This window comes from Carcharodon carcharias, chromosome 20 (genome assembly GCF_017639515.1).
Source record: "Carcharodon carcharias isolate sCarCar2 chromosome 20, sCarCar2.pri, whole genome shotgun sequence".
NCBI lineage: Eukaryota > Metazoa > Chordata > Chondrichthyes > Lamniformes > Lamnidae > Carcharodon > Carcharodon carcharias.
Window position 1 is genome coordinate 40,852,650 of NC_054486.1, and position 27,825 is coordinate 40,880,474.

Below are 27,825 nucleotides of genomic sequence, written 5' to 3' on the forward strand. Positions count from 1 at the left end.
AATGGGCGGAGGAATAATGGATGAAACTTAATGCAGGGAAGTGTGAAGTGATTCATTTTGGTAGGGAGAACACAGAGAGACAATATAAAGGGTACAACTTTAAAGGGAGTGCAGGAGCAGAAGGACCTGGGTGCAGATGCACATAAATCATTAAAAATGGCAGGGTGTATTGACAGCTCCGCTAATAAAGCATACAGTATCCTATGCTTAATTAATAAGGGATAAGAGTGCAAGAGCAAGTAGAACATCGGTTAACCAACAGGAAACAGAGTTGGGATAAATGGGTCATTCTCACGTTCCTAGCTGTAAGTAGTGGAGTGCTACAGGGATCAACTATTTAAAATCTACATTAATGACTTAGATGAAGGACTGGGTGCAATGTAGCCATATTTGCAATCAATATAAAGATAGATGGGACAGTTGTGAGGAGGACACAGTCTGCAAAGAGATATAGCTAGGTTAAGGTGAGTGGGAAAAAATTGGCAAATGAAGTATAATGTGGGAAAGCTCGAGGTTGTATTCTTTGCGAGGAAAAATAAAAAAGCAGAATGTTATTATTAAAAAGGAGAGACTGCCGAATGCTGTGTACTGCAGAACTACCTGGGTGTCTTTGTACATGAATCATAAAAAGTTAGCACGCAGGTACAGCAAGTGATTAGGAAGGTAAATGGAATGTTGTCATTTATTGCAAGGAGGGAGTATAAAAATAGGGAAACCTTACTAAAACTGTACAGGGCATTGGTGAGACCACATCTAAGGTAGTGTACACTTTTGGTCTCCTTATTTAGCAAGAGATATACTTGCATTGGAGACAGCTCAAAGAAGGTTCACTAGGATGAAGGAGCTTGGCTTATGAGGAAAGGTTACACAGGTTGGGCTTATACTCATGAGTTTAGAAGAATGAGGTGATCTTATAGAAAGTAAAGATTCTGAGGGGGCTTGATAGGGTAGATGCTGAGAGGATGTTTCCCCTTGTGGGGAAGTCTAGAAAAAGTGGATACAGTTTCAAAATAAACGGTCTCCCATCTAAGAATAAGCTAAGTAGGAATTTCTTCTCTTAGTGAGTCATTAATCATTGGAATTGACTAGTTGAGAGAGCAGTGAACAATGAATGATTGAATATATTCAAAAAAGAGTTCAATAGATTTTGATCTACAAGGGAGTCAAGGGTTACAGGACAGGCAGGACAGTGCAGTTAAGGCCGTAATCCGATCAGGCATGATGTTACTGAATGGCGGAGCAGGCTCAAACAGGCCAAATGGTCTATTCCTGCTCCTATTTATATGTTCTTTCTTACATTCACACTGTTGATTATCACATAAACATCGATCACCTCACCACAGGCACAAACACGTTACCCCTGCCATCATGCAACAGGTGCAGGATTTTAACCAACTCATTTAGATATCCCAGCTTGGACAGCAAGTGCCAAAGACTAGGCTGACACTGTCAAAAGCTTTAGTTAGCTTTATGAACAGCATTTATAGATCCTGATGTTACTCTCTGCACTTATCTTGTAGCTGTCTTGCTACAAACACCCATATTGGCTATCCCAGCGTTAGGCCTAACCCATACTGTAATTCCAGGAGGACATTATATATGAGGTTGTATTAGATGGTTTGATAGCAGTCTTGTGGGGATCGAGAAACGGTACCAGTCACCCTGTAGTAATTCATTTAAGAGGTCGTTCAGCATGCGTGTGATCAACACAGAAAGGGCATCATGGCTTTAAGTAATGCACAGTATTGTTTCAAGCAAGTCTATGTACAGCAATCAGCTGCAATGCTGGTTGTTTTCTAAGTTGTCCCCCAACCCAACTGTCATTCCACCCGAGGGCAGCTGACCCAACAAATCAAGCAATGTTCCTTGGACTGCACACAATGGCTCAGTATCACACTGCCCTTTATCAAGCAAGCTAACGAGAAGCTTTTTTCTACAATAGTTAACTCCAGGAAAAGAATCAATTCATACCTTTGCAACCTGTGGCCTTCCAAAACAAGCTGCATAGTGCAAAGATGAGGACCTTTGACCCCTGTTAACATCAGCACCCCTCTCACAAAGAAATTCCACCTGAAAAAATAAGCCATTCAGATGTCAGGTGCTTATTTGTTCTCTTGCTCAATTTTTAAAAGAAATATCTAATTTAGTACCTCAGTAAAAGCATTTATGACAAATTACCTTTACTGTTTTCAAGTTAAATATTGGTGTGAACAGAAAAATAATTATGAGAACAAGGCAGACTTTAAGGCACGTTCTAAACTTGCTAAATTTTCTTACCATTTCTTGAGTTCCAAAAGCTGAGGCCCAATTCAAAAGAGTTTGGCCAACATCATCCATAAAATTTACTTCAAACGCTACACAGAAAGTCATAAACAGGAATTAGTTTGGGGGGAAAAGCACATCTTACATTAATAAACAACATTTGTAGTTGTAACATTAACCTACCTCCAGTATCAATAGCATCTATCAATGCATCAGTATCTTTACTACGGATGCAATCAATAAGCTGCCGATGAGAACGTTCCCCAGAACTATCCAACCTCCGTAGGCCAGGGATTCTGCCTGTGGAGCCAGCACTGGACTTTGGCAATGCTTTACGTCCTTCAAAAAGTAATACCAGAAGTAGATCCACCAATCGCATAGTGTCAAGCACACATCTTTCATCACCTTGTAGTGCACTCTCTATTGAGTCAGGTAGTGCTGATCTTAATAAATCCTAGGAGAAAAGCATTTAGTAAAACTACAGTGACAATCAAACAACAAATCTGATGAAAATCATTGCTCTGAAATGCTAACTCTGTTTCTTTTTATAGATGCTGCCTAAGTATTTCCAGCATTTCAGGTTCAAACCACAGCACTGAAATCCTGTGCTTGAATTCATATTTTGGGAAAGTAACAAATAAATCCAATTATAAACTGAATATTAATAATATCTATAGAAAAATCCACTTAATCCAGAGATCCAAGCTCCCCCTATGAATATCATACTTGAAATTAATAGAAAAGATCGGTACTTAAAAGTTGACAAGGCACCAGGGCTGTACGAGATGCATCCAAGGATATCGAAGGAGCAAGAATTGAAATTGCAGGGGCACTGGCCATGGTTTTTCTGTCCTCCTTCGACTGAGGGGAGGTGCCAGAGGACTGGAGGATAGCAAACATTTCGCCCTTGTTCAAAAAAGGTTGTAAGGATAAGCCCAATAATTACAGACCAGTCAATTTAACTTCAGCGGTGGGCAAGATTCAGAAAAAATTATTCAGGATAGAATTAGCAGTCACATGGAAAAATGCGGGTTGATAAGCAAGAGCCAGCATGGATTTTTAAAGGGGAAATCATATTTAACTAACTTGCCAGAAAAGGTTGATGAGGTTAATGCTGTTCATGGACTTTCAAAAGGCATTTGATTCAGAGCCCCACAAAAGACTTGTGAGAAAAGTTATTGCTCATGGAATAAAAACAGAAGCAACGTGGATACAAAATTGGCTGAAAAATAGGGAGCAGAGAGTACTGGTCAATGGATATTTTTCGGGCTGGAGGAAGGTTTGTAGTGGAGTTCCCCAGGAATAGGTATTGGGACCCTTGCTTTCCGCATATATACTATTGATCTAGATCTTGGTGTGCAGGAGACAATTTCAATATGTGCAGATCGTACAAAGCTTGGGAGTGTTGTAAACTGAGAGGAGGACAGTGTAGAGCTTCAAAATGACAGATAAGTTAGTGGAGTGGGCAGATGGATGGCAGATGAAGTTCAATGCAGAGAAGTTGTGATTGTTTTCCTTGGAAAGGAGAAGGCTAAGGGGAGATTTGATAGAGATGTTCAAAATCATGAGGGGGCTGGACAGAGTAGATAGGGAGAAGCTGTTCCCACTGGTAAAAGGATCAAGAACGAGAGGGCACAGATTTAAAGTGATTTCCAAAAGAAGCAAACGTGATGAGAAAAAACTTTTTCATACGAGTGGTTTGGGACTGGCATGCACTGCCTGGAGTGTGGTGGAAGCAGGTTCAATCGAGGCATTCAAGAGGGCATTGGATGATTACTTGAATAGAACCAATGTGGAAGGGTATGAGAAAAAGGCAGGGCAAATTGCACTAAGACATAATGCTCCTTTGGAGAGCTGGAGCCGAATGGCCTCCTGCCATGCCGTTAAAATTCTGTGATTTTGTGATCAGGAATTATGAAGTAGTTTATTTTATCAATAAAATTTTAGCAACACTTGAAACATGCCCATTAGATGCACAGTAGCAACAAATTTAATGATCTTGTGTGCATTTTTTCAGAGCAGTAATAGATAAATGTCTAGCACCTTTCTATAGTTTATTGCAACAAAATCATGCATGAGTAGAGAATTTTAAAAAAAAGAGTTGAATCCTTACATGTGTCACAACAGGAGAGCCTCTGCAGAGTGTGGAAAGCAGACTAACAATTGTTGATACTTGGTTACTCAGTTTAGTATCGGCTGCATTGGGAGTTGCTCCTGTGGAAGTACGGCCTGGTTTGCAAGCAGAGGAGGACCCTCCTGCCACTAAACCTCCTGCTGCTGCCATGCGAGAAAGCAGCTCTTCTGTCAACCCATGTTTTGCTAATGGAGCAGGATCAACTCCACGACGAGTGAACCTGTCTGCTAAAGAAGCAAAACAACGCAAAGCTCCATCTGACACCTGAAAGAAAGAAAAGGCCAATCTACTATTTGGACCTTATCTTGCAACTCAGAAGTGAAACTGAAGATTAGTAGTCAAAAGAAGAAGTGTACAATTAAAGCTTCTCTCTGCCCTGAAATATCTTAAAATTTATTTAAAGTTAACTAAAATATTAAAGATGAATATATTTGATAGGGCGAAGTAATGTTATAAGACTATATCCATCACACTATAATGTCAAAACATTTGAATTTCAATTGCTGCCCCATCAGAAATTATACCCTTTCTGGCTAGAAAGAGCCTAGTATAGATGTGCCTCATTGTTTCCCCTTTGTAAAAATACCTACTCCAATGGTAAATATAACAAGTCACTCCTTCATTATGTTAAGCAGCGTCTCTTCATAATTTCCAATCTGGGAATGCCAATCAACAAAACAGAGTACAAGCATAATTTATACAATAGCATTTTGGGACAATATATCTGAAAGTAGCAAGGAAGCACATATCCCTATACTGCCTAACTCCCAGTCAGTGCAGCGCAACATCTATGCATCTGCTGTATTATTTGATGCACCAAATTGTGTCTCAATGCCAAGATTCAGCACTGCTCCTTTACTTCCAAGGCAAGAGTCTGCTATTCATGGCGTTAATTCAAATTTTGTGATGAATGCACAGAACTTTAATATTAACAGCATGACCATAAATTTAAAGGAGCCCTGATTCAGCCTCTCAATTGTATTCATTTACTTTCACTCACTGCAGGACAAAGAGGAGTACTAGCTCCACAACTGAAGCAGAGTACAACACAATTAATTAATTAGGGATACAGAAGTTGCACTGAACAGGATAAAATGAGAGACAAATAATATTAACTCCAGAAATTATCAAATCATCAACCAGAAACTAATCTTTTCCACCTTGATTATCCTCTAACAGTGTTTTACCTGAAAAGAAAATCTCCCCTCATCTCTTGGCAGAAAAAGTGATCTTTGTAATATCTTAAATTTACTGGCATCAATAAAAAAATGACAGACACTTGAGAGATTACTTTTTTTCTCTTCAGCAGATCAACCCAAACCACCTTCTTTCCAAATATTCTCTGCATTCTGCCATTAAAAACTCAAATTTGGCAAGAAAATGTGTAATGAAATTATTTCCCACCCCATCTTTATTTATTCTACACTTCACAGAAAATAAGTCAGTGCCAATAGTGCTCTTCAGACAACTTCTAGGAGGCATCTGACTGTAGCAACTGACCATCCAATACTGCTTGTAGTCCACAGAGTGAAGTAGTAACAATATTTTAATGCTGCTCCAGTGAAATGCAATCTTCAAAATGTAAATACAGATGAATGTGATTTGAACAGCACAAGTACCTTCCAGGAATCTGCCAATACTGATCATTAGACATGCACATTAGCCTTTCTCACCTACAGTGTCAACGTGGTCCAGTAATGGGCCTCAATATCTCTAGGTTAATAAGAAATTATAAACTAGGGAACAAAGTCCATTAACTCTTGCTGGAAATTGCGCAGACAAACTCAAGGTGACAACAGACCTCAGTTGGTGACGCCCCACAGTCAAACAGAAGCCAACACTCACATCCAACTGTAACTGTTGCCCAGGAAAAGCAATTTGAAGAAGAGCTGGGTGGAAGAATATGAAAAACTGTTGTGCTGTTAAAAAGTATCTACATAAAAAGTGGCACCAAAACACTGAAGGTTGCATTCTTGCTCTACTTACTTGGGGATCTTCATGTTTCAATAAACTAGACAAAGACTCTACACAAGTCTCAAGTGATGAATCTTGAGGCTCCATTTTTCCACAAAGCCTGGAAACCACAGCCATTGCAGAATGTAAAGTGTCCTTATGTACAAGATGACCACTATCTCGGATAAAGGTTAGCACACAATTTAAGCCTCCTGCTTCAAACACTGCTCCCGATTCTCGAGTACAGATGAGTTCAAGTACCTATAAAATCAGATCACATTCAATGTCAATTGCATGGATAATGCAACTTAATATAAAAAAGTGAAAAGGTCAATGGTAAAAACAATTTTTTCACAATAGTAATTCAAAACACATCTTAATTTTTTAATGCTCTTGTCGTTTGAAGAAAAAGTATTAACACAAAGAAATTAAAGGACATGTAGCTTTTAACAAGAGAAAATGCTTGTGTATTAGTTGGATGAGGAATTCAGCAATGTTGTGAACAGAAATTATGTTGCTCATGTTGTTTAACACATCTGTCTTTCAATTGTTTATCGTTCAATTTATAAATAAATGTTGGAACTTAAGTGACAAGGAGAAAACATTAGAAATGTATAGATCAATCAACATCTGAAACCAAAATTCAGATCCATAGTTGAAGTACACTGACCAATGCTGAGGTCACATTCAAAATACAAACTTGCATTTCTTTCAAATATTGATTGATCTGATGTGAGCAATGAACATTTTCTGAACTATTAAATGTCAAAAAGAACAATCACTTCAGCCTTAAATTCTAGAACAGTAAACTACTTGTGGCTGTCATTGCCAATATATTGCTTTTAAAATCACAAACATAATTTTCTTTGAAGTAACATCAGAGTTGTGATGAGGTCAGGTGTGCAAGGCTATCCAAAGATCAGAAAGTCTCTTATTTGATTGCCTGAAGATACTGTTTTGTTCAAGCCATTATTGCAATGTTAGTTCACTAGGTTTCAAACAGTGGCCAGAATACGGCAATATCAAATCAATGAGACTAAGCAACAGTGCAAACGAACTATTCAAACGAGGCTTAAAGAAAACATGTAAAAGAAATCATGTATACTCTTATATTACAAACATTTTCAAGGAGCCTGTACAAAATAACGTAAGATTGAATTTGTTGAGGCTATCATCCACATTATGACACTGGAGGCACAGTAACTAATTGCAATCTGGGTATCAGTGCTAATGAACAAGGCCAGGAGTTAAAATTAGCTTCCCAACCCACCATTTGTAGCAAAATATGTTTCCCCTTCTTTGCAAGTGTCTTTCAAGAGAGCGTGAAAAGAGAGAAAAGACTCGTCAATGCTGCTTTCCATATAATTTCTGTGAAATACCAATTTCTCCTCATCAGGAGGGTTAAGGACCAGTTTCTGCTGCAAAATTTTAGTCTACAAAAATGTTTGGTGAGCTTGGCCACTGTCTAGAAGTATGTATTATTTGGCAGTCATATTTTATCAAAATTAATTGTGTGACCCTACTATAAGCAAGAAGCTATGAAAGAAATTCCATTTTAATCGGGGAAATTTCAGTCAGAATAATTCAAATCAAGTTTGTGCACATACTAAATCTCATTTTACTCCTTATTTTCACTAAATAAAATCATCCATTGTAAGTGCAAGTTTCTAAAGTGCTTCCAAATTTGGCCCCATCAATGACATAACTAATACCAAATGGTTGTCATGACCCAATCAGAACAAAAAATCTGCAATAAACATAAAAGACAGTCATTACAATTCCATAGCAAAGCTGAAGTAATTTGAAACATTTAAACATTCAAACTCAATCTGCAATTTCAATTAAAAGTTCTGGGCCTAGAGACATCTCTGAAATTTAATTGGCCAGCAAGCCTAGTTATAGGAATCACCTGCCTATGAGCTGCACAATTCCAATTGTTAGGGTCATCAGTATGAAGGATGGTTGTGCTGGAGAGTGGAACTCTTCCCACATTATCATCAAGCAGTTTCAGGTCAGTTATGGCATGGTCAGATACAAAGTATAAATGCCTATTGTACCAGTATAAAATTGTTGCAATTCCCAAAGAGCCAGCCCATGGCCTTTCAGATTGCCAATTCGTATAAATTTAAGAGGCAGCTTTGTGACGTAGCCAGTAGAAAACTAGGTCGAGCTGCCCAAACTGATCTCACATAGGACCTCGACAGTCATTAGGCAGAGGAGACCCATCTGTGTTGAATCTGACTCCAGGTTCTCAGAATCACAGTGCAGAAGAGTCTGCACCGACACTTGAGAAACACTGGAAGTGAGAAGTCAGTTCCCACCATTTTTTAAAAACTTGCCTGTAAGCAATACCACAGAGATCAACTAGTTGAAAGTTTCTTTTTAAAATTGAATCAATTAGACAAAGGCAGTCATTACCTTCACACACTGTTCAGCCAGGTCTCTGCTGGTCCTATTATTCAGCTCAACTACAACCAAACGGTTACAAAGTGCCTTTATGGCTCCATCCACTCCAACAATCCTTCGTGTACATTCAGCAGATACGTCCAGGTAATATGTTATGGCACGTGCTGTCACTTCCAACACGTTGTCAGGAGCACTTTCATCCAGAAAAATTTTGCATAGAGCTGGTAGAAAAGTACGTGGAGGGCATCTACAAAAGCAAAACACTTTTGAAAAGAATTGCATCTACAGACAAGCAATGTCACCAAATACAGTCATTTAATTTTTCACTGTTCGATTGAAGGGAAAGTTCAGCGTCAGCATATATCACAAATCAACAACTAAATACTGCAACACTCTTGTAAGCTACTTCAAACATCTCCTGCTCTTCAAATAAAAGTTGTCAGTAGGCTGTTAGAGCTCAACAATAACCTCCTATACAAAGCAAGGCTTTATTTAAGCATTTTTGATGTCACTGAGAATGATAATCTATTTCAACTTGCAAAGTAACCAAAAAACACAAACATAAAACAGATTTTAACTGAAGCATCAACTTTCCATCCTGGGGTCCTTTTAATTTATGAAAGGATTTAACAAGATAAAATATTTTCTTTTAAGGAAAGGAAACTATCCACAGAAAACAAAATGGTGCCATGTACTGGGAACTACATCCAATGGCACAACCACTCTTTCATTTATGATGCCTGTGGAATAAAGCATCAAATGTAGGCTCAAATACAAAGCAAAATACTGCGGATGCTGGAAACAGGAAATAAAAACAAAAATTGCTAGAAATACTCAGGTCTGGCAGCATCTGTGGAGAGAAACAGGGTTAATGTTTTAGGTTGATGACCGGTGAAACAGGAGGTAATTGAGACACTTGACTGGTTTAAAATTGACAAAAAGGAGGTTTTGATAGGCTGTTTGCCCAAACAACTCGATAAGTCACCAGGACTGGATGAGATGCATGTGAGGGTGCTAAGGGAAACAAGCACTGAAATTGCAGAGGCACTAGCCCTCATTTTCCAATCCTCCTCAGATTCAGGGGTGCTGAAGGGTAAAAGGATAAATCTAGCAACTACAGTCCATTCAATTTAACCAAGACTTGTACAATCTTTTTGCATGGAGAGCCACATTTGCATTTTTTTCCCCTCAGGCAACGGACTGGCGAACAGATTTCAGAAATATACATGAATTTCAAAAAAAGTTGAGTATGAAGGAAACAGCTTGCTGAGCAAAAATGAAGCAACGTCCAAGCAATAAATTGAAGCTTTTTTTTAAAAAAAGAGTAATTAATAAAATGACCATCAGACTGTGAGTGCAAGTGAGGGCGACTGAGTGAAAGAGAGACTCAGAATCCTGAGCCGGGCACACCCTCACACACACCCATCATGGGCGCACAAACACTCCCTCCCTCCTCCTGCAGGCCTGACGCACTCCATTCACCCCCACAGGCCTGCCGCACGTTCAATTCCCCGGGCCCCAGCCATGGCTCCACCACACATTCACTTAACGGTCCCAGCAACCCTCAGCACGCTCACCACCACCGATGTTCGCTGCTTTTCCAATCAGAGACCGTTCCTCTCCTTCATTTGCTGCTGATACTGAGCCCATCAGCAGCAAATGCAGGAAAAGAATGGCCTGTCACTGGAGGGGCAGCCCCCTGTAAAATCTTAAATTTTACTTAACTGTTTTATTGGCATTTTGATTAGTAGCTCCGGGGGCCACAAAGGGCTCTTGTGGGCCACAATGTGGCCTGTGGGTCACTGGTTGGACAAGCCTATCAAGTCTCCTCAGGACCTTAAATGTTTCAATAAGATCAAATCTTCTCCCGCCACAGGAGAGGTACCAGAGGACTAGGGGAAAGCGAATGTGGTATCATTATTCAAGAGGGGTAGTAGGGATAAACCAGGTAATTACAGGCCAGTGAGTCTAACATCGGTGGTAGAGAAACTATCGGAAAAAATTCTGAGGGACAGGGTCAATCTCCACTTGCAGAGGCAGGGATTAATCAGGGATAGTCAGCATGGCTTTGTCAGGGGCAGATCATGTCTAATAAATTTGACTGAATTCTTTGAGAAGATGAGTAGATGTGTAGATGAGGGTAGTGCAGTTGATGTAGTCTGCATCGACTTCATAGCTTTTGACAAGGTCCCGCATGAGAGAATGGTGAAGGTGGTAAGAGCCCAGGGCAATTTGGCAAATTGGATCCAAAATTGCCTTAGTGGCAGGAGGCAGAGGGTGATGGTCAAAGGTTGTTTTTGTGATTGGACGACTGTGACGAGTGGTGTATCGCAGGGACTGGTGCTGGGACCCTTGCTGCTTGTAGTGTACATTAATGATTTAGACATGAATATAGGAGGGCTGATCAGTAAATTCGCAAATGACATGAAAATTGGTGGTGTCATGAATAGTGAGGAGGAGAGCCTTAGATTACAGGACAGATGGGCTGGTAAGATGGGCAGAACAGAGGCAAATAGATTTTAATACTGAGAAGTGTGAGGTGATGCATTTTGGGAGGACTAACACAGCAAGGGAGTACACAATGAATGTTAGGACCCTAGGAATTACAGAGGATCAGAGGGATCATGTCCATGTCCATGTCCACGTCCATGTCCATAGGTCCCTGAAGGCAGCAGCACAGGTAGATAAAGTGGTTAAGAAGGCACATGGGATACCTGCCTTTATTAGCCGAGGCATAGAATATAAGAGCAGGAAGGTTATGTTGGAGCTGTATAAAACACTAGTTAGGCCACAGCTGGAGTACAGTGTGCAGTTCTGGTTGCCACACCAAAGGAAAGATGTGATTGCACTGGAGAGGATGCAGAGGAGATTCACCAGGATGTTGCCTGGGCTGGAGCATTTCAGCTATGAAGACAGACAGGATAGGCTAGGGTTGTTTTCCTTAGAGCAGAGAAGGCTGAGGAGGGACCTAATAGAGGTATACAAAATTATGACGGGCAGAGGTAGGGTAGATAGGAAGAAACTTTTCCCCTTAGCGGGGGTATCAATAACCAGGGGGCATAGATTTAAGGTAAGGGGCAGGAGCATTAGAGGGAATTTGAGGAAAGATTTTTTCACCCAGAGGGTGGTTGGAATCTGGAACACATTGTCTGAGGGGGTGGTAGAGGTAGGAACCCTTACAACATTTAAGAAGTATTTAGATGAGCAATTGAAACGCCATAACATACAAGCATATGGGCCAAGTGCTAGAAAATGAGATTATAACCGATAAGTACTTAATGGCCAGCACGTACAGGATGGGCCGAAAGGCCTGTTTCTGTACTGTATAACTCTATGAGCTCTTGTTCCTTTAAATTCCAATGGGTATAAGTTCAGCCTGATCAACCTTTCTCCGTAAAGTAAGCCCTTCATCCCAGGATTGAGTTAAGTGAGCCTTCTCCGGGCTGCTTCTACTGGAATTATATCCTTTTTCAAATATGGAGACCAACCATGGAAACTTAGAACCACGTCAACCAACTACTTTAGATTTAGTAATCCAATAGATAAAACATAAGAACATAAGAAATGGGAGGAGTAGGCCACTCAGCCCTTCAAGGCCACTCCACCATTCAATGAGATCATGAGCTGATCTACTTCAACACCATTTTTTTAACACCATTTTCCTGCACTATCCCCAAATCCCTTCATGTTTTTAATATGTAGAAATCCATTGACCTCAGTCCTGAACATATGCAACAACTGAGCATCCACAGCCACCTGGGGTAGAGAATTCCAAAGATTCACCAGCCTCTGAGTGAAGAAATTCCTCCTCATCTCAGTCCAAAATAGCCTGCCCCTTATTCTGACACTGTCCCCTGGTTCTAGACACCCCATCCAGGGGAAACATCCTTCCTGCATCTACCCTGTCAAGCCTTGTAACAATTCTGTATATTTGAAAGAGATCATCTCTCATTCTTCTAAACTCCAGAGAATAAAGGCCCAATCTATTTAGTCTTACCTTATAAAACAAGCCCTCCATCCCAGGAATTAATTTAGTGAACCTTCGTTGAACTCCCTTTATGGCAAGTATATCTTTCCTTACGTAAGGAGACCAAAACTGGACAATACTCCAGGTGCAGTCTCACCAAGGCTCTATATAATTGGAGTAAGACATCTTCACTCCTACACTCAAATCCTCTTGTAATAAAAGGCCAACAAACCATTTGCCTTCTTTGCTGCTTGCTAACTAACCTGCATGTTAGCTTTCAGTGACTCGTGAACAAGGACATCCAAGACCCTTTAAAGTTCAACACTTTCGATCCTCTCACCATTTAAGAAATACTCTGCCTTTCTGTTCTTCCTACCAAAGTGGATAACCTGACATTTCTCTATCTTGTATTCCATCTGCCAAAATTTTGCCCACTTGCTTAGCCTCTCCAAATCCCCTTGAAGCATCTTTGCATTCTCTTCACACTCACACCTTCACCTATTTTTGTGTCATCTACAAACTTGGAAATGCTACATTTAATCCCCACGTCCAAATCATTGAGAGATATTGTGAATAGCTGGGACCCAAGCACTGATCCTTGTGGTACCATACTCGTCACAGCCTGCCAACCTGAAAATGGGCCATTATTCCTGATAAAACCAAAAAATGCTGGAAAAACTCAGCAGGTCTGGTAGCATCTGTGGAGACAGAAACAGAGTTAACGTTTCAAATCCATATGACTCCTCTCCAGAGCTCATTATTCCTACTGTCTGTGTGCTTTATACTAACCAGTCTCAATCCATGCCAGTTCCCCCAATTTCGTGTGCTCTGTTTGCAAACCTCTTGTATGGGATCTTACCACAAAGCTTTCTGAAAATCTAAATATATCACATCCAGGCTTCCCCCCGATCTATTCTGCTAGTTACATCCTCAAAAAACTCTAACAAGTTTCTTAAACATGTTTTCCCTTTCAGAAATCCATGTTAAGTCTGCCCAATCCTATTATTTTCTAAATGTCCTGTTATCACATCCTTCATTATAGATTCTAGCATTTCCCCTACTACTGCTGTCAGACTAACAGGTCTGTAGTTCTCTGTTTTCACTCTCCCTCCTTTCTTAAATAGTGGGGTTACAGTTGCCACCATCTAATCTGCAGGAGCCATTCTAGAATCTATAGAATTTTGAAAGATGACCATTTACAATCTCTGCAGCCACCTCTTTTAACATTCTGGGATGTGGATCACTGGGTCCAGGAAATTTATCTACTTTGAGTCCCATTAATTTCTCTCGTACGTTTTTTCACTAATTAATATCTTGCAGTACCTCATTTACACCAGTCCCTTGATTCTCCATTATTTCTGGAAAGTTTTTAGTTGTTTCCTTCATGAAGACAGACATTTGTTTAATTTCTCTGCCATTTCCTTATTCCCCATTATAAATTCTCCTGACTGACTTCGCTTGTAATGTACCCACATTTGCTTTTGCTAATCTTTTCCTTTTTATATACCTATAGAAGCTTTTACAATCCATTTTTATGTTTCTTGCTAGTTTACTTTCATATTCCATTTTCCCTCTCTTAATCTTTAACTTCTTTGCAGAATTCTAAAACACTGCCAATTTTCAGGCTCACCTTTTTGGCCTCTTCCTTTGATCTAATGCAATCCTTGATTTATTTTGTTAGCCACGATTGGAACTTTCCTTGCTGGGTTTTTGTGCATTAAAGAAATGTGTTTTTGTTGTAAACTATTGTTACGAACAGGACAACAGGTTAATTTAAACAGCACTAATTTCTCCTCTCACAGAAAAGGTGTTTTTCATTTGCTTTCCCTTTTATAAGTGGTGGCATATTTCCTGAACCCTTCAATTTTGGTGCAATACAATTTCTATCAATAACCCCACAGCAAACTCATAAGAGGGACTCAAAAGGGTTAGTATATTTTCACACATTCAAAATGGGGGTGGGTCACAACATAGCCCCTGTGCATTCTTAGAATGAAAGAGGGATAGAAAAGAGATAGATTTACAGGGCATAAACCACAGAGAAAATAATTAATGTTTCACATGGGTCCAGACTCCAGAATCAAAGTCCAATGAGGTATTCTTCACAGAGGTTGACAGTTTGAAAACCGATGCTGTATAATTCACTTCTCCAGTGGAGCTGGCTTCACCTGATGAGATAGGCATGCAGACATTAATCAATCTTGTAGGCGACGGCACAGAAATTCCAGTTTAAATAGTGTAGATGGGGCCAGGCATTCAATCCTCTGTGCTGCTGCTAGGTAGATGGTGAAATGTCAGGCTGAGTTTTGCAGTTCCACAAGGCAATTTTACTGGTTCCACAAGCTAGGTCCACGTCGCCTGACTCCCATCTCTCCACATTGTCTTTGACAAGGGATTTGTACTGGGTCCCTGAGCTGTCTCACCTATTAAAGGATTGAAATGAAGGTTGCGGGGCTCATTGTCCGAGCAGACAAATAGACTCCGTTTAGCCAGCCTTCCTTATGAAATGCAGATGGTCTTTGTATAGATCTCTTGGAATTTGGTCTCTGCAGCCCACAATGTGTCATTAGTGTCTCTTTAGAGATAATGAGGCATATGTTTCTTCAAAACTGCCAGATGCTCCTTTTGTTCAGGGTTATGGAATGACATAGATTCAGCCGTTTTAAAAGGTCTTTGCCCAGTTTTTCAAAATTTTAAAAGTAACCATGAGGATATCTATGTATTTTACAAAAATATAAAGGGTGAGGACTTAGTCCCCTCGCACTATGTTAGTCATTGCAAACCAAATAGGTTCATAGTAGTTCAAGTCACTTAATCACTGACCAGCCAGCTTGGTGCATAAATGGCAGGGGTAAAACAGTTCCAGTGCAGCTACAACACTGTCATCTACCTGGCAATGTGGAAAATTGTGCAGGTATGTCCTGTATGCAAAATGCAGGACAAATCTAACCAGGGCCAATTACCGCCCCATCAGTCTACTCTCAATTATCAGTAAAGTGATGGAAGGGGTCATGAATAGTGTTATCAAGCAGCACTTGCTTAGCAATTACCTGCTCACTGATGCTCAGTTTGGGTTCCGGCAGGGTCACTCAGCTCCTGACCTCATTACAACCTTGGTTCAAACTTGGACAAAAGAGCTGAACTCCAGAGGTGAAGTGAGAGTGACTAGCCTTGACAATAAGGCAGGATTTGACCAAGTGTGGCATAAAGGAGCCCTAGCAAAACTGGAGTCAATGGGAATCACGGGAAAACTGTCTGCTGGTTGGAGTCATACCTGACACAAAGAAAGATGGCTGTGGTTGTTGGAGGTCCATCATCTCAGTTCGAGGACATCACTGCAGGAGTTCCTCAGGATAGCATCCTGAGTCCAATCTTTGACCCCAAACTTTGTTGGGGACAAAGGATAAAATGGATAAAAAAAAAGAGGGGTGGGGATGGGGAAAAGAGAGATTTTTTAAAAAGGATAGAACAATGAATAAATATGAAAATAGGTAAATAAAATATAAAAGTGTTAAAAAGGGGTGAAGCTGGAGGAGAGAGTTCATGGTCCGAAGTTGCTAAACTCAATGTTAAGTCCAGAAGGCTGTAAAGCACCTAATCAAAAGATGAGGTGCTGTTCCTTCAGTTTGCACTGGGCTTCACTGGAACATTGTAGCAGGCCAAGGACGGACATGTGGACATGAGAACAAGATGGTGTGTTGAAATGGCAAGGAACAGCAAGTTCTGGGTTATGCTTGCCGACAGGCCGAAGGTGTTCAGCAAAGCGGTCACCCAGTCTGCATTGGTCTCCCCATTGTCGAGGTAACTGTATTGGGAGCAGTGAATGCAGAGTAGACCAAATTGAACGAGGTGCAAGTGAAGCGCTACTTCACCTGAAAGGAGTGTTTAGGCCCTTGGACGGTGAGGAAGGAGGTGGTAAAGGGGCAGGTGTTGCACCTTCTGCAATTGTAGGGGTTTTTATGCTTTTTTTAAAATCCTTTTTTTTATCCTCCCCCCAAAAGGGCCACCTGTCACTTGTTCTATGTTATTCTTTCAGAGTGCTGATCCTTGTTCTGCCATTAACACATTCTGGTTTTTACCTTTAAGCAACTATCGGCACCTTCTTTAGTTTTCAGCACTACCTTTGTCTTGTATCCATGACATCTTTGTCAATCTCTCTTTAGCCCCCATCTATCGTCAACCTTCTATCCTGCTTTATCTGATGCATCCCCCTTAAACAGTATAAATTCCATCACATTTCTACTTCTCGAACTCTGAAGATGACATATGGACTCGAAACATTCACTCTGTTTCTCCACTTATGCTGTCAGACCTGCTGAGTTCTTCCAGCATTTTCTGTTTTTATTTAAGACCCAGGTAATGTCCAGGCTTGGGCTAACAAGTGGCAAGTAACAGTAATGCCACACAAGTGACAGGCAATGACCATCTCCAACCAAAGAGAATCTAAACATCACCCCTTGACATTTAATGACATTACCATTGCTGAATCCCCCATCATCAACATGCTGGGGGTTACCACTGACCAGAAACTGAACTGGACAAGCCATGTAAATACTGTGGATATAAGAGCAGGTCAGGGGCTAGGAATCCTGTGGCGAGTAGCTCACCTCCTGACTCCCCAAAGCCTGTCCACCACCTACAAGGCACAAGTCAGAAGTGTGATGCAATACTCTCCACTTGCCTGGAAGAGTGCAGATCCAACAACACTCAAGAAGCTTGACACCATCTAGGACAAAGCAACCCGCTTGACTGGCACCCCATTCACAAATATCCATGCCCTCCACCACCAAACAGTGGCAGCAGTGTGCACCATCTGCAAGATGCACTGCAGGAACTCACCAATGCTCCTTCGACAGCATCTTCCAAACCCACAACCATTACCATCTAAAAGGACAAGGGCAGCATACACATGAGAACACCACCACCTGGAAGTTCCCCTCCAAGCCACTCACCATCCTGCCTTGGAATTGAAAAAGAAGATTGGATAGAGAGATCTATCTTAGCATCTAAGTCACAAATTAAGGTGACCTCAAATATTATTCATAACAAAAACACGACTCATTTCTTCACATCAGGGGAAAAATATCTAAAATTGAATGTTAGCGTATTTTCGTAGCACACTCACTGGCTTTGTGACCACAGAACAACAGTGAAGCAAGCTGTAGAAATCAGCTTATTACTAGTCTCCCTATGCACATAGGAAGGATCCACCCTTGCCCAGAAGCTGAAGACATGAAATACTTCACATTGCTTAATTATTTTTAGCCTGCAATCTAAGTATAATCATGAATTTAAAAAAGGATCAGCACGTCCTAACAATAACAAATTTGCTACTTTGCATGATGTGAACTTTTAAGTTCTGAAACTCTGTACAGGGATTGTAATTATCCTGCCAAAGATAATTAATTCCTGGTATGATAGGATAATATGCTTAAAAGTAATCACACCTATAAAATACGCAGGTTCCTCATAATCTTACAACTGACTCATTTTTGAAAATATTAATGTCCAGAGGAAATGCACTACATCAGGGTTGCTTGACGTACAGCCCATGGGCCACAATCCAACCCACCATACTTTGCTACCCATCCTATAAGGACAGTGTTCAAAATACAGGGAAGTGCAAGTGAAAGAGTCTGCAAGGAGCTACTCCTCCAAACACAGGCTGTTTCTCTCCAGCAAACGTGCGAGAGAAACAGCCTGTGACTGGGGGAGCAGCGAATAGTGTGAAGTGAGTGACTTCATTCAGCCTGAGGCCTGAACCCCAGTGGCAGCAGTCTGCTGGGAAGGAAGAGACTGCCTGCCATTTGGGGTGGGGGGGAACGAGGAGAGACTGCCTGCCAGGGAGCTGTGAGGAGGATGGTGTAGAACTTCCAAAGAACATAGACAAATTGGTGGCATGGGCAGACAGGTAGCAGATAAAGCTCAATGCAGAGAAATGTGAAATGATTCATTTTGGTAGAGAGAACATGGAGAGACAGTATAAAGTAGGGGAACAACTCTAAAAGGGGGTGCAGGAGCAGAGGGGCCTGGGTGTATACATGCATAAATCAATGAAGGTAGGACAGGTTGAGAGAGCAATTAATAAAGCTCCTGTTTTATTAATAGGGGCATAGAGTACAAAAGTAAGGAGGTCATGTTGAACTTTTAGAAGACACTAGTTCGGCCTCAGCTGGAGTATTGTGTCCTATTCTGGGCGCCGTACTTTAGGTAGGATATGAAGGCATTGGAGAGAGTCCAAAAGAGATTCACGAGAATGAAATTCCTTATCCCAGGAACTAATTATGAAGATAGACTGGAAAGTTAGGACAGTTAGGACTGTTTTTCTTAAAGACAAGAAGGCTGAGAGGACATTTGATGGAGGTATTCAAAATGATGAAGGGTCTGGACAAAGTAGATAGAAGAAACCATTCCCGCTCATGAAAGGATCAAGAATGAGGACACAGGTTTAAATTAGTTAGTAAAAGAAGCAATTGTGATATTGAGGAAAAAGTTGTTCGTACAGTAGTTAAGGTTTTGAATGCTCTGCCCGAGTGTGTGGTGGTGGCAGGTTTAATTGAAGCTTGCAAAAGGGAATTATATTCATCTGTAGGGTTACAGGGAAAAGGTAGGAGGCTGAAACTAGGCGAGTTGCTCATTTGGAGAGCCGGTGCAAACACGATGAGCTAAATAGTCTCCTGTGCTGTGCCAATTCTGAGATTCTGGGAGGGGGATGGAAGATAAATCCTCACCAAAGGACTACAGGAGTCAAGATGGTAGAGCAACGGTTGCAGCAATAGCTGGAGTGCTGGACAGGACGGGGAGAAAGGGTCTTGGTACTTTCAGAGTCGTTCCAAACCTCTGCTCAGCAATATTAATCTCCAAACCTCCCAGGCTCGGAGGGTGTGCAAGAGAGAGTGCACACAGTCTCACACTCACGCTCTCACTCTGGAAAGCACAGAAGCAAAAGAATAAACCAAGCAGTATTACTTTTACTCATGCCTGCTAGAACACATGAAGATAAAAGCAAAATATTGTAAAGCTAGAAATCAGAAATAAAACCAGAAAAAGCTATAAATGCCCAGTTGGTCTGGCAGCATCTGTGGAGAGAGAAACAGTTACTGGTTCAACTCAGAACTCCGTCTCTCCATAGATGCTGCCAGATGTGCTAAGCATTTCCAGTATTTTCTGTTTTTATTTACAATAATACAGTACTTTCACGTAGCAAGTGTGCAACGTGGTTCATAGAAGCATAATCAAATAAAAACAGACACAGACCCAAAGATGATGACTAAAAGCTTTGTCAAATAGGAATATTTTATGACAGACCATGAGGGAGGAAAGTGGCCAGGGGAGGTGGGTTGGCAGAGAGGTTTAGGGGTGGCTGACAGTACAGCTGCCAATGGTGGGACAAAGGGAGTGCTGGGTACACAAAAGGCCAAAATTCAAAGAACACTGCTTGGCTGAGTTTTTCAGGAAGTACAAAAGAAGGATTGACAAGGGTAATACATTTGAAGTAATCTACATAGAGCTTAGTAAGGCTTTTGAAAAGGTTCCACATGGCTGACTGGACAGAGAAGTAAAAGTCCATGGGATCCAAAGAAAAATAGCAATTTGAACTCAAAATTGGGTCAGTTGCAGGAAACAAAGGGCAATAGTCAATATGTGTTTTTGGGGAGCAGAGAGCCATTTCCATTGGAATGCAGGACTTAGTGCTGGGAGCCTTTCCTTTCATGGTAAATATCAATGATTTAGACTTAAACATAAGGGCCATGATGAAGTTTGCAGTTGAAACAGAAGTTGGCTGTGTGGTTGAGAATGAGGAATAAAGCTGTAGAATGTGAAAAGATACCAATGGGCTAGTCAGATGGGCATTGGTGGTAAATGGAATTCAATAAAAATTGAGAGGTTATACATTTGAGGAAGGCAAACAAGGCAAGGGTGTCCACAATAAGGCAGAAGGATGTTGAGAAGTGTAGAGGAGCAGAGGGACCTTAGAGTGCATATCCATAGCAGGTAGCAGGACAGGAAAATAGGGTAGTTAAGGCAGCAGTTAAGAACACAAGAAATAGGAGTAGGCCATTCAGCCCTTCAAGCCCGCTCTGCCATTCACTGAGAGCATGGCTGATGATCTACTGCAACACCATTTTCCTGCACTACCCCCATATCCCTTGATGTGGGATACTTTCCTTTATTAGCCCAGGTACTGAATGTGAGACCAAAGAGTTTATGCTAGATTTGTAACAAAACACTAGTTAACATACAGCTAGAGTGCTACGTACAGTTCTGGTCACATTACAGGAAGCATGTGATTGCACTCAGAAGGGTGCACAGATGAGATTTACAAAGATGATGCCAGGGATGTAGAATTTTAGCTATGAGGAAAGATTAGAGAGGATCGAGTTGTCTTCTTTGGAACAGGGGAAGCTGGAGGGAGATTTAATAGAGATATATAAAATGATGAGGGGTCAAGACAGAGTGGATAGGAAGGGTCCATTCCCCCTCTTCTTCTTAGACAGTCCATCAGGATTGAAGATGATTTGCTTCCACTACAGTTCAACGAGGGCTTGGCCTAAATAGCCAAGTGGTTATGGTACTGGGTTTGTAACCCCAAAATCAAGAGTTCAAATCTCACAATGGCAAACTATGAAACAATGTAACTTCCACAGCCTTTGGAGGTGAGAGTATCAAGAGTTCAAATCTAACAATGTAACTTCATCTGAAACAGATGGAAATGGGTTTGTACTCGAAAGAGTTACAGTTCAACGAGTTCAGTAATGGCTAATGAACCCAAGGTGGTGCAGGTAGTGCTTGAAGAGCTGAGTTGATGGGAGGTTTATGCACGCTCCAAACACCTTGGCTTCACCTCTGCACGTTTCCAATGAAGTGTCTCAATGTGTTCAATTCCTCCCCAGGTAAGCCTTCTCCATTGTGGTCAGTCAAGAGCCAGGGACTCCCATGAGTCACAGAAATGTTCAAACTCTTCAGAGGTGCTTTGAAGAAACCCCTAAAGCATTTCTGCTGGATTCCTGGGAGTCTCCTACCATGACTGAGCTCCTAGTGCAGCAGTTTGGCAACAAGCATATGAACTTTGTGTCCTGCACAATGGAGCTGGTTTTATGTGATTAAGATTAGAGGCGAGATCATAGAACCAATTTTTAAATTATTTCACGGGATATGGGAGTCGCTGGCTAGGCCAGCATTTTTATTGCCTATCCCTAATTGCATTTGAGATGGGGTGGTGAGCCGCCTTCTTGAACCGCTGCTGTCCATGTGGTGTAAGTACACCACAGTGCTGTTTGGGAGGGAGCTCCAGGATTTTGACCCAATGACAGTGAAGGAACGGAGATATATTTCCTAGTCAGGGTGGTCACAAAAGTATAATCATTCTCATAATATTGTGATTTATTATAAAAGTAGGTTAATAGTGGGGTTTGGATAGTGTGTGTCTGTGTGCGTAAGAGAGATTTAATTGAATTGGAGACAGCTGATCTGCAGGCTTTGACTCAAAAGAAGCTAAGTTTCTAATGCTAAATACATAAACATTGCTGAGGTTTTGGAATGTGAGGTGAGGGGAATTTGCATTTTAAGATAAATCAGGGTAGTTTGAATTTCAAAGAGATAGTAGCATGATACATGTAGCCAGAGAAGCTAGGCCAAGCAGTGTGTTTATTTTTCCCAAAGGTTACTGATAATATAAATCTTTTCATGATACTAATATATGAAAAAGGTAAAGTTCCAAAGACATATGGGAACAATGGGATTTACATTAAGAGGGAGAAACATGTATAAAAAGGAGAATCAAGATGTGCGTCAGGGAAGGCATTGTAAGATCTAACAGAAATATGAGAAGCCCCCAGTGCATTAAGCCTGCTTTTACAGAAACCGAAGCTAGGAAAAGCCATTTTGAATTTTACTGTCCAGGGTAGAATTGTGGTAACTTGCTGGCATCTGTTTAAATTTTTTTTTTTTATCATTGCTGTAACGGGAGTGTAACTGGAAACCAGATTAATTACGGGTTTTTGGAGTTATTATAGTAGGAATTTATAGACCTATGTATGTGCTTGAAATCTTTTGTTTTGTTAATAAATGTTCAATTTAGTTTTCTAAAAAATCTCTGAAGTCTTGGTGGCGTACTGCTTCTGAATTCAGGGCACGCATCTCAAAATAACATACAAATTGCAAAATCATTGTGGCCGCATCATCAAGTTTCCCTCGTGGATTTGATTCACCTGGCACACATCATCCGCCACGTCATAACAAAGTGGTGTGTGGCTTGGAGGGGGACTTGTAGGTGGTGATGTTCCAATGCATCTCGTTCCCTTGTCCTTCTAGATGGTAGAGGTCATGGGTTCGGAAGGTGCTATGGAAGGAGACTTGATGAGTTGCTGCAGTGCACCTTGTAGATGACACGCAGTGGTAGCAGTGCATCAGTGGTGGAGGGAATGAACGTTGGAGGTAGTGGATGGAGTGCCAAACAAGCAGACTGCTTTGTCCAGCATGGTGTCAAGCTTTGGAGAGTGTTGATGGACCTGCCCTGATCCAGGCAAATGGAGGGTATTCCAACACACTTATGACTTGTAGCTTATAAATGGTGGACAGTCTTTGGGGAGTCCAGAGGCAAGTTACTCATTGCAGAATTGCCAGCCTCTCACCTGCTCTTATAGCCACAATAGTTTATATGGCTAGTCCAGTTCAGTTTCTGGTCACTAGTAACCTCCAGGATGTTGACAGTGGGGGATTCAGTGATGGTAACTGCACTGAATGTCATGGGGAGATGGTTGGGTTCTCTCTTGCTGGAGTTGGTCATTGCCTGGCACTTGTGTGGTATGAATATTACTTGACACTTATCTGCCCAAGTTTGAATGCTGTCCTGGTCTTGCTGCATATGGACATGGACAGTTTCAGTATCTGAGGAGTCACAAATGGTGAACATGCAATCAGCAACGAACATCTCCACTTCTGACTTTAGGATGGTGGAAAGGTCATTGATGAAGCAGCTGAACATGGTTAGGCGTAGGACACTACCCTGAGGAACTCCTGCAGTGATGCCCTGGGACTAAGATGATTGATCTCCAACAATCATTACCATCTTCATTTGTGCTAGCTATGATGCCAACCAGTGGAGTGATTCCCATTGACTCCAGTTTTCCTAGGGCTCCTTGATGCCACACTTGGTCAAATGCAGCCTTGATGTCAAGCGCAGTCACTCTCACCTCACCTCTGGAGTTCAGCTCTTTGGTCCATGTTTGGACGAAGGCTGCAATGAGGTCAGGAGCGTAATGGGCCCTAGCGGACCCAAACTGAGCATCAGTGAGCAGGTTGTTTCTGAATAGGCACTGCTTGGTAGCACTGTCACTGACTCCCTTCCATCACTTTGCCAATGATCAAAAGTAGACTGATGGGGCAGTAATTGGCCGGGTTGGATTTGTCTTGCTTTTTGTGGACAGGCCATATATGGGCAGTTTTCCACATTGATGAGTAGCTATACTGGAACAAAGATGTCACTAGTTTTGGAGCACAAATCTATAGTACTATTCCTGGAATGTTATCAGGGCCCATAGCCTCTGCAGTATCCAGTACCTTCAGCTATTTCTTGAAACCACGTGGAGAGAATCGAATTGGCTGAGGACTGACATCCGTGATGATGGGGACCTCAGGAAGAGGCCGAGATGGATCATTCACTTAGTACTTCTGGCTGAAGATGGTTGCAAGTGCTTCAGCCTTGTCTTTTGGACTGATGTGCTGAGCTCCCCCATCATTCAGAATGGGGACATTTGTGGAGCCTCCTCCTCCAGTGAGTTGTTGAATTGTCCACCACCGTTCACAACTGGATGTGGCATGGATTTGATCCATTGATTGTGCGATCACTTAGCCTTGTAAATTGCATGCTGCTTGGCATTCAAGTAGTCCCATGTTGTAGCTTCACCAGGTTGTCACCTCAATTTAAGGTATGCCTGGTGCTGCTCCTAACATGCCCTCCTGCACTCTTCATTAAGCCAGGGTTGAACCCCCAGCTTGATGGTAATGGTAGACTGGGGGATGTGTCGGGCCTTGAGGTTACAGATCGTGGTGGTTTACAATTCTGCTGCTGCTGATGGCTTACCGTGCCTGATGGATGCCCAGTTTTGAGTTGCTAGATCTGTTCAAAATCTATCTCATGTAACATGATGGAGGGTATCCTCAATGTGAAGGCAGGGCTCCATCTGCACAAGGACTGGTGGTGGTCATTCCCACCAATACTGTCATCAACAGATGATTCTTTGACAGGTAAATCGGTGAGGACAAGGTCGAGTAGGTTTTTCCCCTCGTTGGTTCCCTCACCACCTGCCACAGAACCAGTCTCGCAGCTATGTCCTTTGGAACTCAGACAACAACGTTGCTACTGAGCTACTGTTTGTGATAAGACACTGAAGTCCCCGACCCAGAGTACATTCTGTGCCCGAGCCACCCTCAAAGCTTCCCCCAAGTGGTGTTCAACATGGAGGAGTACTGAATCATCAGCTGAAGAGCGATGGTGGGTGGTAATCAGTTGGAGGTTTCCTTGCCCATGTTGACCTGATGCCGTGAAGTTTCATAGGGTCTAGAATCAATGTTGAGAACTTCCAGAGCAACTCCCTCTTGACTGTATGCCACTGTGCCACCAAATCTGATGTGTATGTCTAGTACCACCAACAGGGCAGACCTAAGGATGGTGATGGTGATGTCTGGTACATCATCATACTCTCAGAATCATACCTTACAGACAATGTCAGGCTCTCTCAATTTTGGCATGAGCCCCCAGATGTTATTGAGGACGACTTTGCATGATCAACAGGGCTGGGTTTGCCATTGTCGTTTCTGGTGCCTAGGTCAATGCCAGGTGGTGCAACCGGTTTCAATCCTTTTTGCAGACTTTGTAGCGGTTTGATACAACTGAGTGGCTTGCTAGGCCATTTCAAAAGGCACTTAAAGAGTTAACCACATTGCTGTGGGTCTGAAGTCACATGTAGGCCAGATCCACCAGGTGGATTTTTACAACAATCAATAGTGATTTCATAGTCACAATTACCGAGGCTAGCTTTTAATTCCAGATTTATTAACTGACAAGCTGAATGAGTGGGCAAAAGCATGGCAGGTGCAGTATAACGTGGATAGATGTGAGGTTATCCACTTTGATAGCAAAAACAGGAAGGCAGATTATCTGAATGGCTATAAATTGAGAGAGGGGAATGTGCAACGAGACCTGGGTGTCCTCATATGCCAGTCACTGAAAGTAAGCATGCAGGTGCAGCAGGTGGTAAAGAAGGCAAATGGTACGTTGGCCTTCACAGCCAGAGGATTCGATTACAGGAGCAGGGATGTTTTGCTGCAATTATACAGGGCCTTGGTGAGACCACACCTGGAATATTGTGTGCAGTTTTGGTCTCTTTATCTGAAGAAGGATGCTCTTGCTATGGAGGGAGTGCAGCGAAGGTTTATTAGACTGATTCCTGCGATGCCGGGACTGATATGAGGAGAGATTAAGTCGGTTAGGATGATATTCGCCGGAATTCAGAAGAATGAAGGGAGATCTCATAGAAACCTATAAAATTCTAACAGGACTACACAGGGTGGATGCAGTAAGGATGTTCCTGATGGTGGGGGAGTCCAGAACCAGGGGTCACAGCCTGAGGATACAGGGTGGACCATTCAGGACTGAGATGAGGAGAAATTTCTTCATCCAGAGTGGTGAGCCTGTGGAATTCGCTACCACAGAAAGAAGTTGAAGCCAAAACATTGTATGTTTTCAAGAAGGAGTTAGATATAGCTCTTGGGGCGAAAGGGATCAAACGGCATGGGCAGAAAGCAGGAGCAGGCTATTGAGTTGGATGATCAGCCATGATCATAATGAATGGCGAAGCAGGCTCGACGGGCCGAATGGCCTTTTCCTGCTCCCGTTTTCTATGTTTCTATGAGTTTAAATTCCACCAGCTGCCATGGCGGGATTCAAACCCATGTCCCCAGAGCATTAGCCTGGGCTTCTGGATTACGAGTCTGGTGACATTGTCACTATGCCACGCCTCAAATACAGACTATTTTACACATCTAGGGAGTCTCCTCTTGACGAACACAGACATGGATGACAAAATTTCATCATTACCTCCAAAGTGCCAGCCCAGCTGTTGGCCAACTGAGGAAAAGCATATTTGAGGATCAGGATCTCAAATCAGAGACTAAGGTTTACCAGGCAGCAGTGATCCCCGTGCTCCTAGATGCTTCAGAGACTAGGACAACCTACATCAGTCAGCCCAAAGCACTGGAGTAGTAACACCAGTCATGCCTTTGCAAGATCCTTCAAGTCCTGTGGAGAGAAAAGCAGCCCAAAAGCAGCACCCCTCCAAGGCCAACTTTCCCAGCATCAACGCTAATCATTCTATTCCCCTTAACAGAGAAACCAATAACTAGGGACATAGATTTCAAGTAATAGAGCCACAGATTAAAGGGGGATTGAGGAAGAACTGTTTTCACCTAGACTCTAGAATTCACTACCTGTGCAGTAGAGACAGAAACCTTGATCGCTTTTAAAAGTACTTGGACATGCACTTGAACTTCAGTAAATCACAAGGCTACAAACCAAGAACTGGAAAGTGGTGTTATGCTGGATCACACTTTCTCAACTGGCACAGGCACGATGGACTGAACGGCATCCTTCTTTACCATAAAACTTCAGTGAGCTTGTACACAAACAGGGGAGAGACCTCATTGTGAGTGAGACACAGACAGAATGAGTGTGGGTATTGGCAATTTGGTGCACAGTGGGAATTTGGTGCAGAGGGAAAGAGGTGCTCTTTGCATTTTTTCTTTGCTATCCAACTTCTTAAATCTTCAGAGAGTGGACTTGCCCTGTTGCAGCAGTAGAGGCTACAAGTGAGAGATGTGACAGGTAAGTAGAGGGTAAGGTTGGGTAAGTACTTACTACTTTTATCACTTATAGTTTAAGGTCTTTCTGTGGTTTATAGTTGGTATATTCTATTGTAACGGGGATCAGGGAAGAAGAGTCCTATAGTAATTGATTTAAAAGGTTAAATTTAAAGGGATAAGTCATAGCAGGAGAGCTCAAAGCCATGGTGTGTTCCTCATGCTCCAAGCCGTGGTGTGCTCC

General features: G+C 42.0%; 1 protein-coding gene across 4 annotated transcripts in view; it reads right to left on the reverse strand.

Moving 5' to 3' along the window:
* Positions 1-27,825, reverse strand: part of hectd1 (HECT domain containing 1) — a 176,947-nt gene that overhangs the window by 104,601 nt on the left and 44,521 nt on the right. For all 4 annotated transcript variants that reach the window (XM_041213936.1, XM_041213933.1, XM_041213934.1 and 1 more), the window contains exons 3-8: positions 8,768-9,002; positions 6,383-6,610; positions 4,376-4,660; positions 2,446-2,716; positions 2,278-2,354; positions 1,972-2,070 (exon numbers count right to left, since the gene is read on the reverse strand). In XM_041213936.1, the coding sequence (XP_041069870.1) occupies positions 1,972-2,070; positions 2,278-2,354; positions 2,446-2,716; positions 4,376-4,660; positions 6,383-6,610; positions 8,768-9,002 (1,195 nt within the window). The remainder of the gene's footprint in view (positions 1-1,971; positions 2,071-2,277; positions 2,355-2,445; positions 2,717-4,375; positions 4,661-6,382; positions 6,611-8,767; positions 9,003-27,825) is intronic.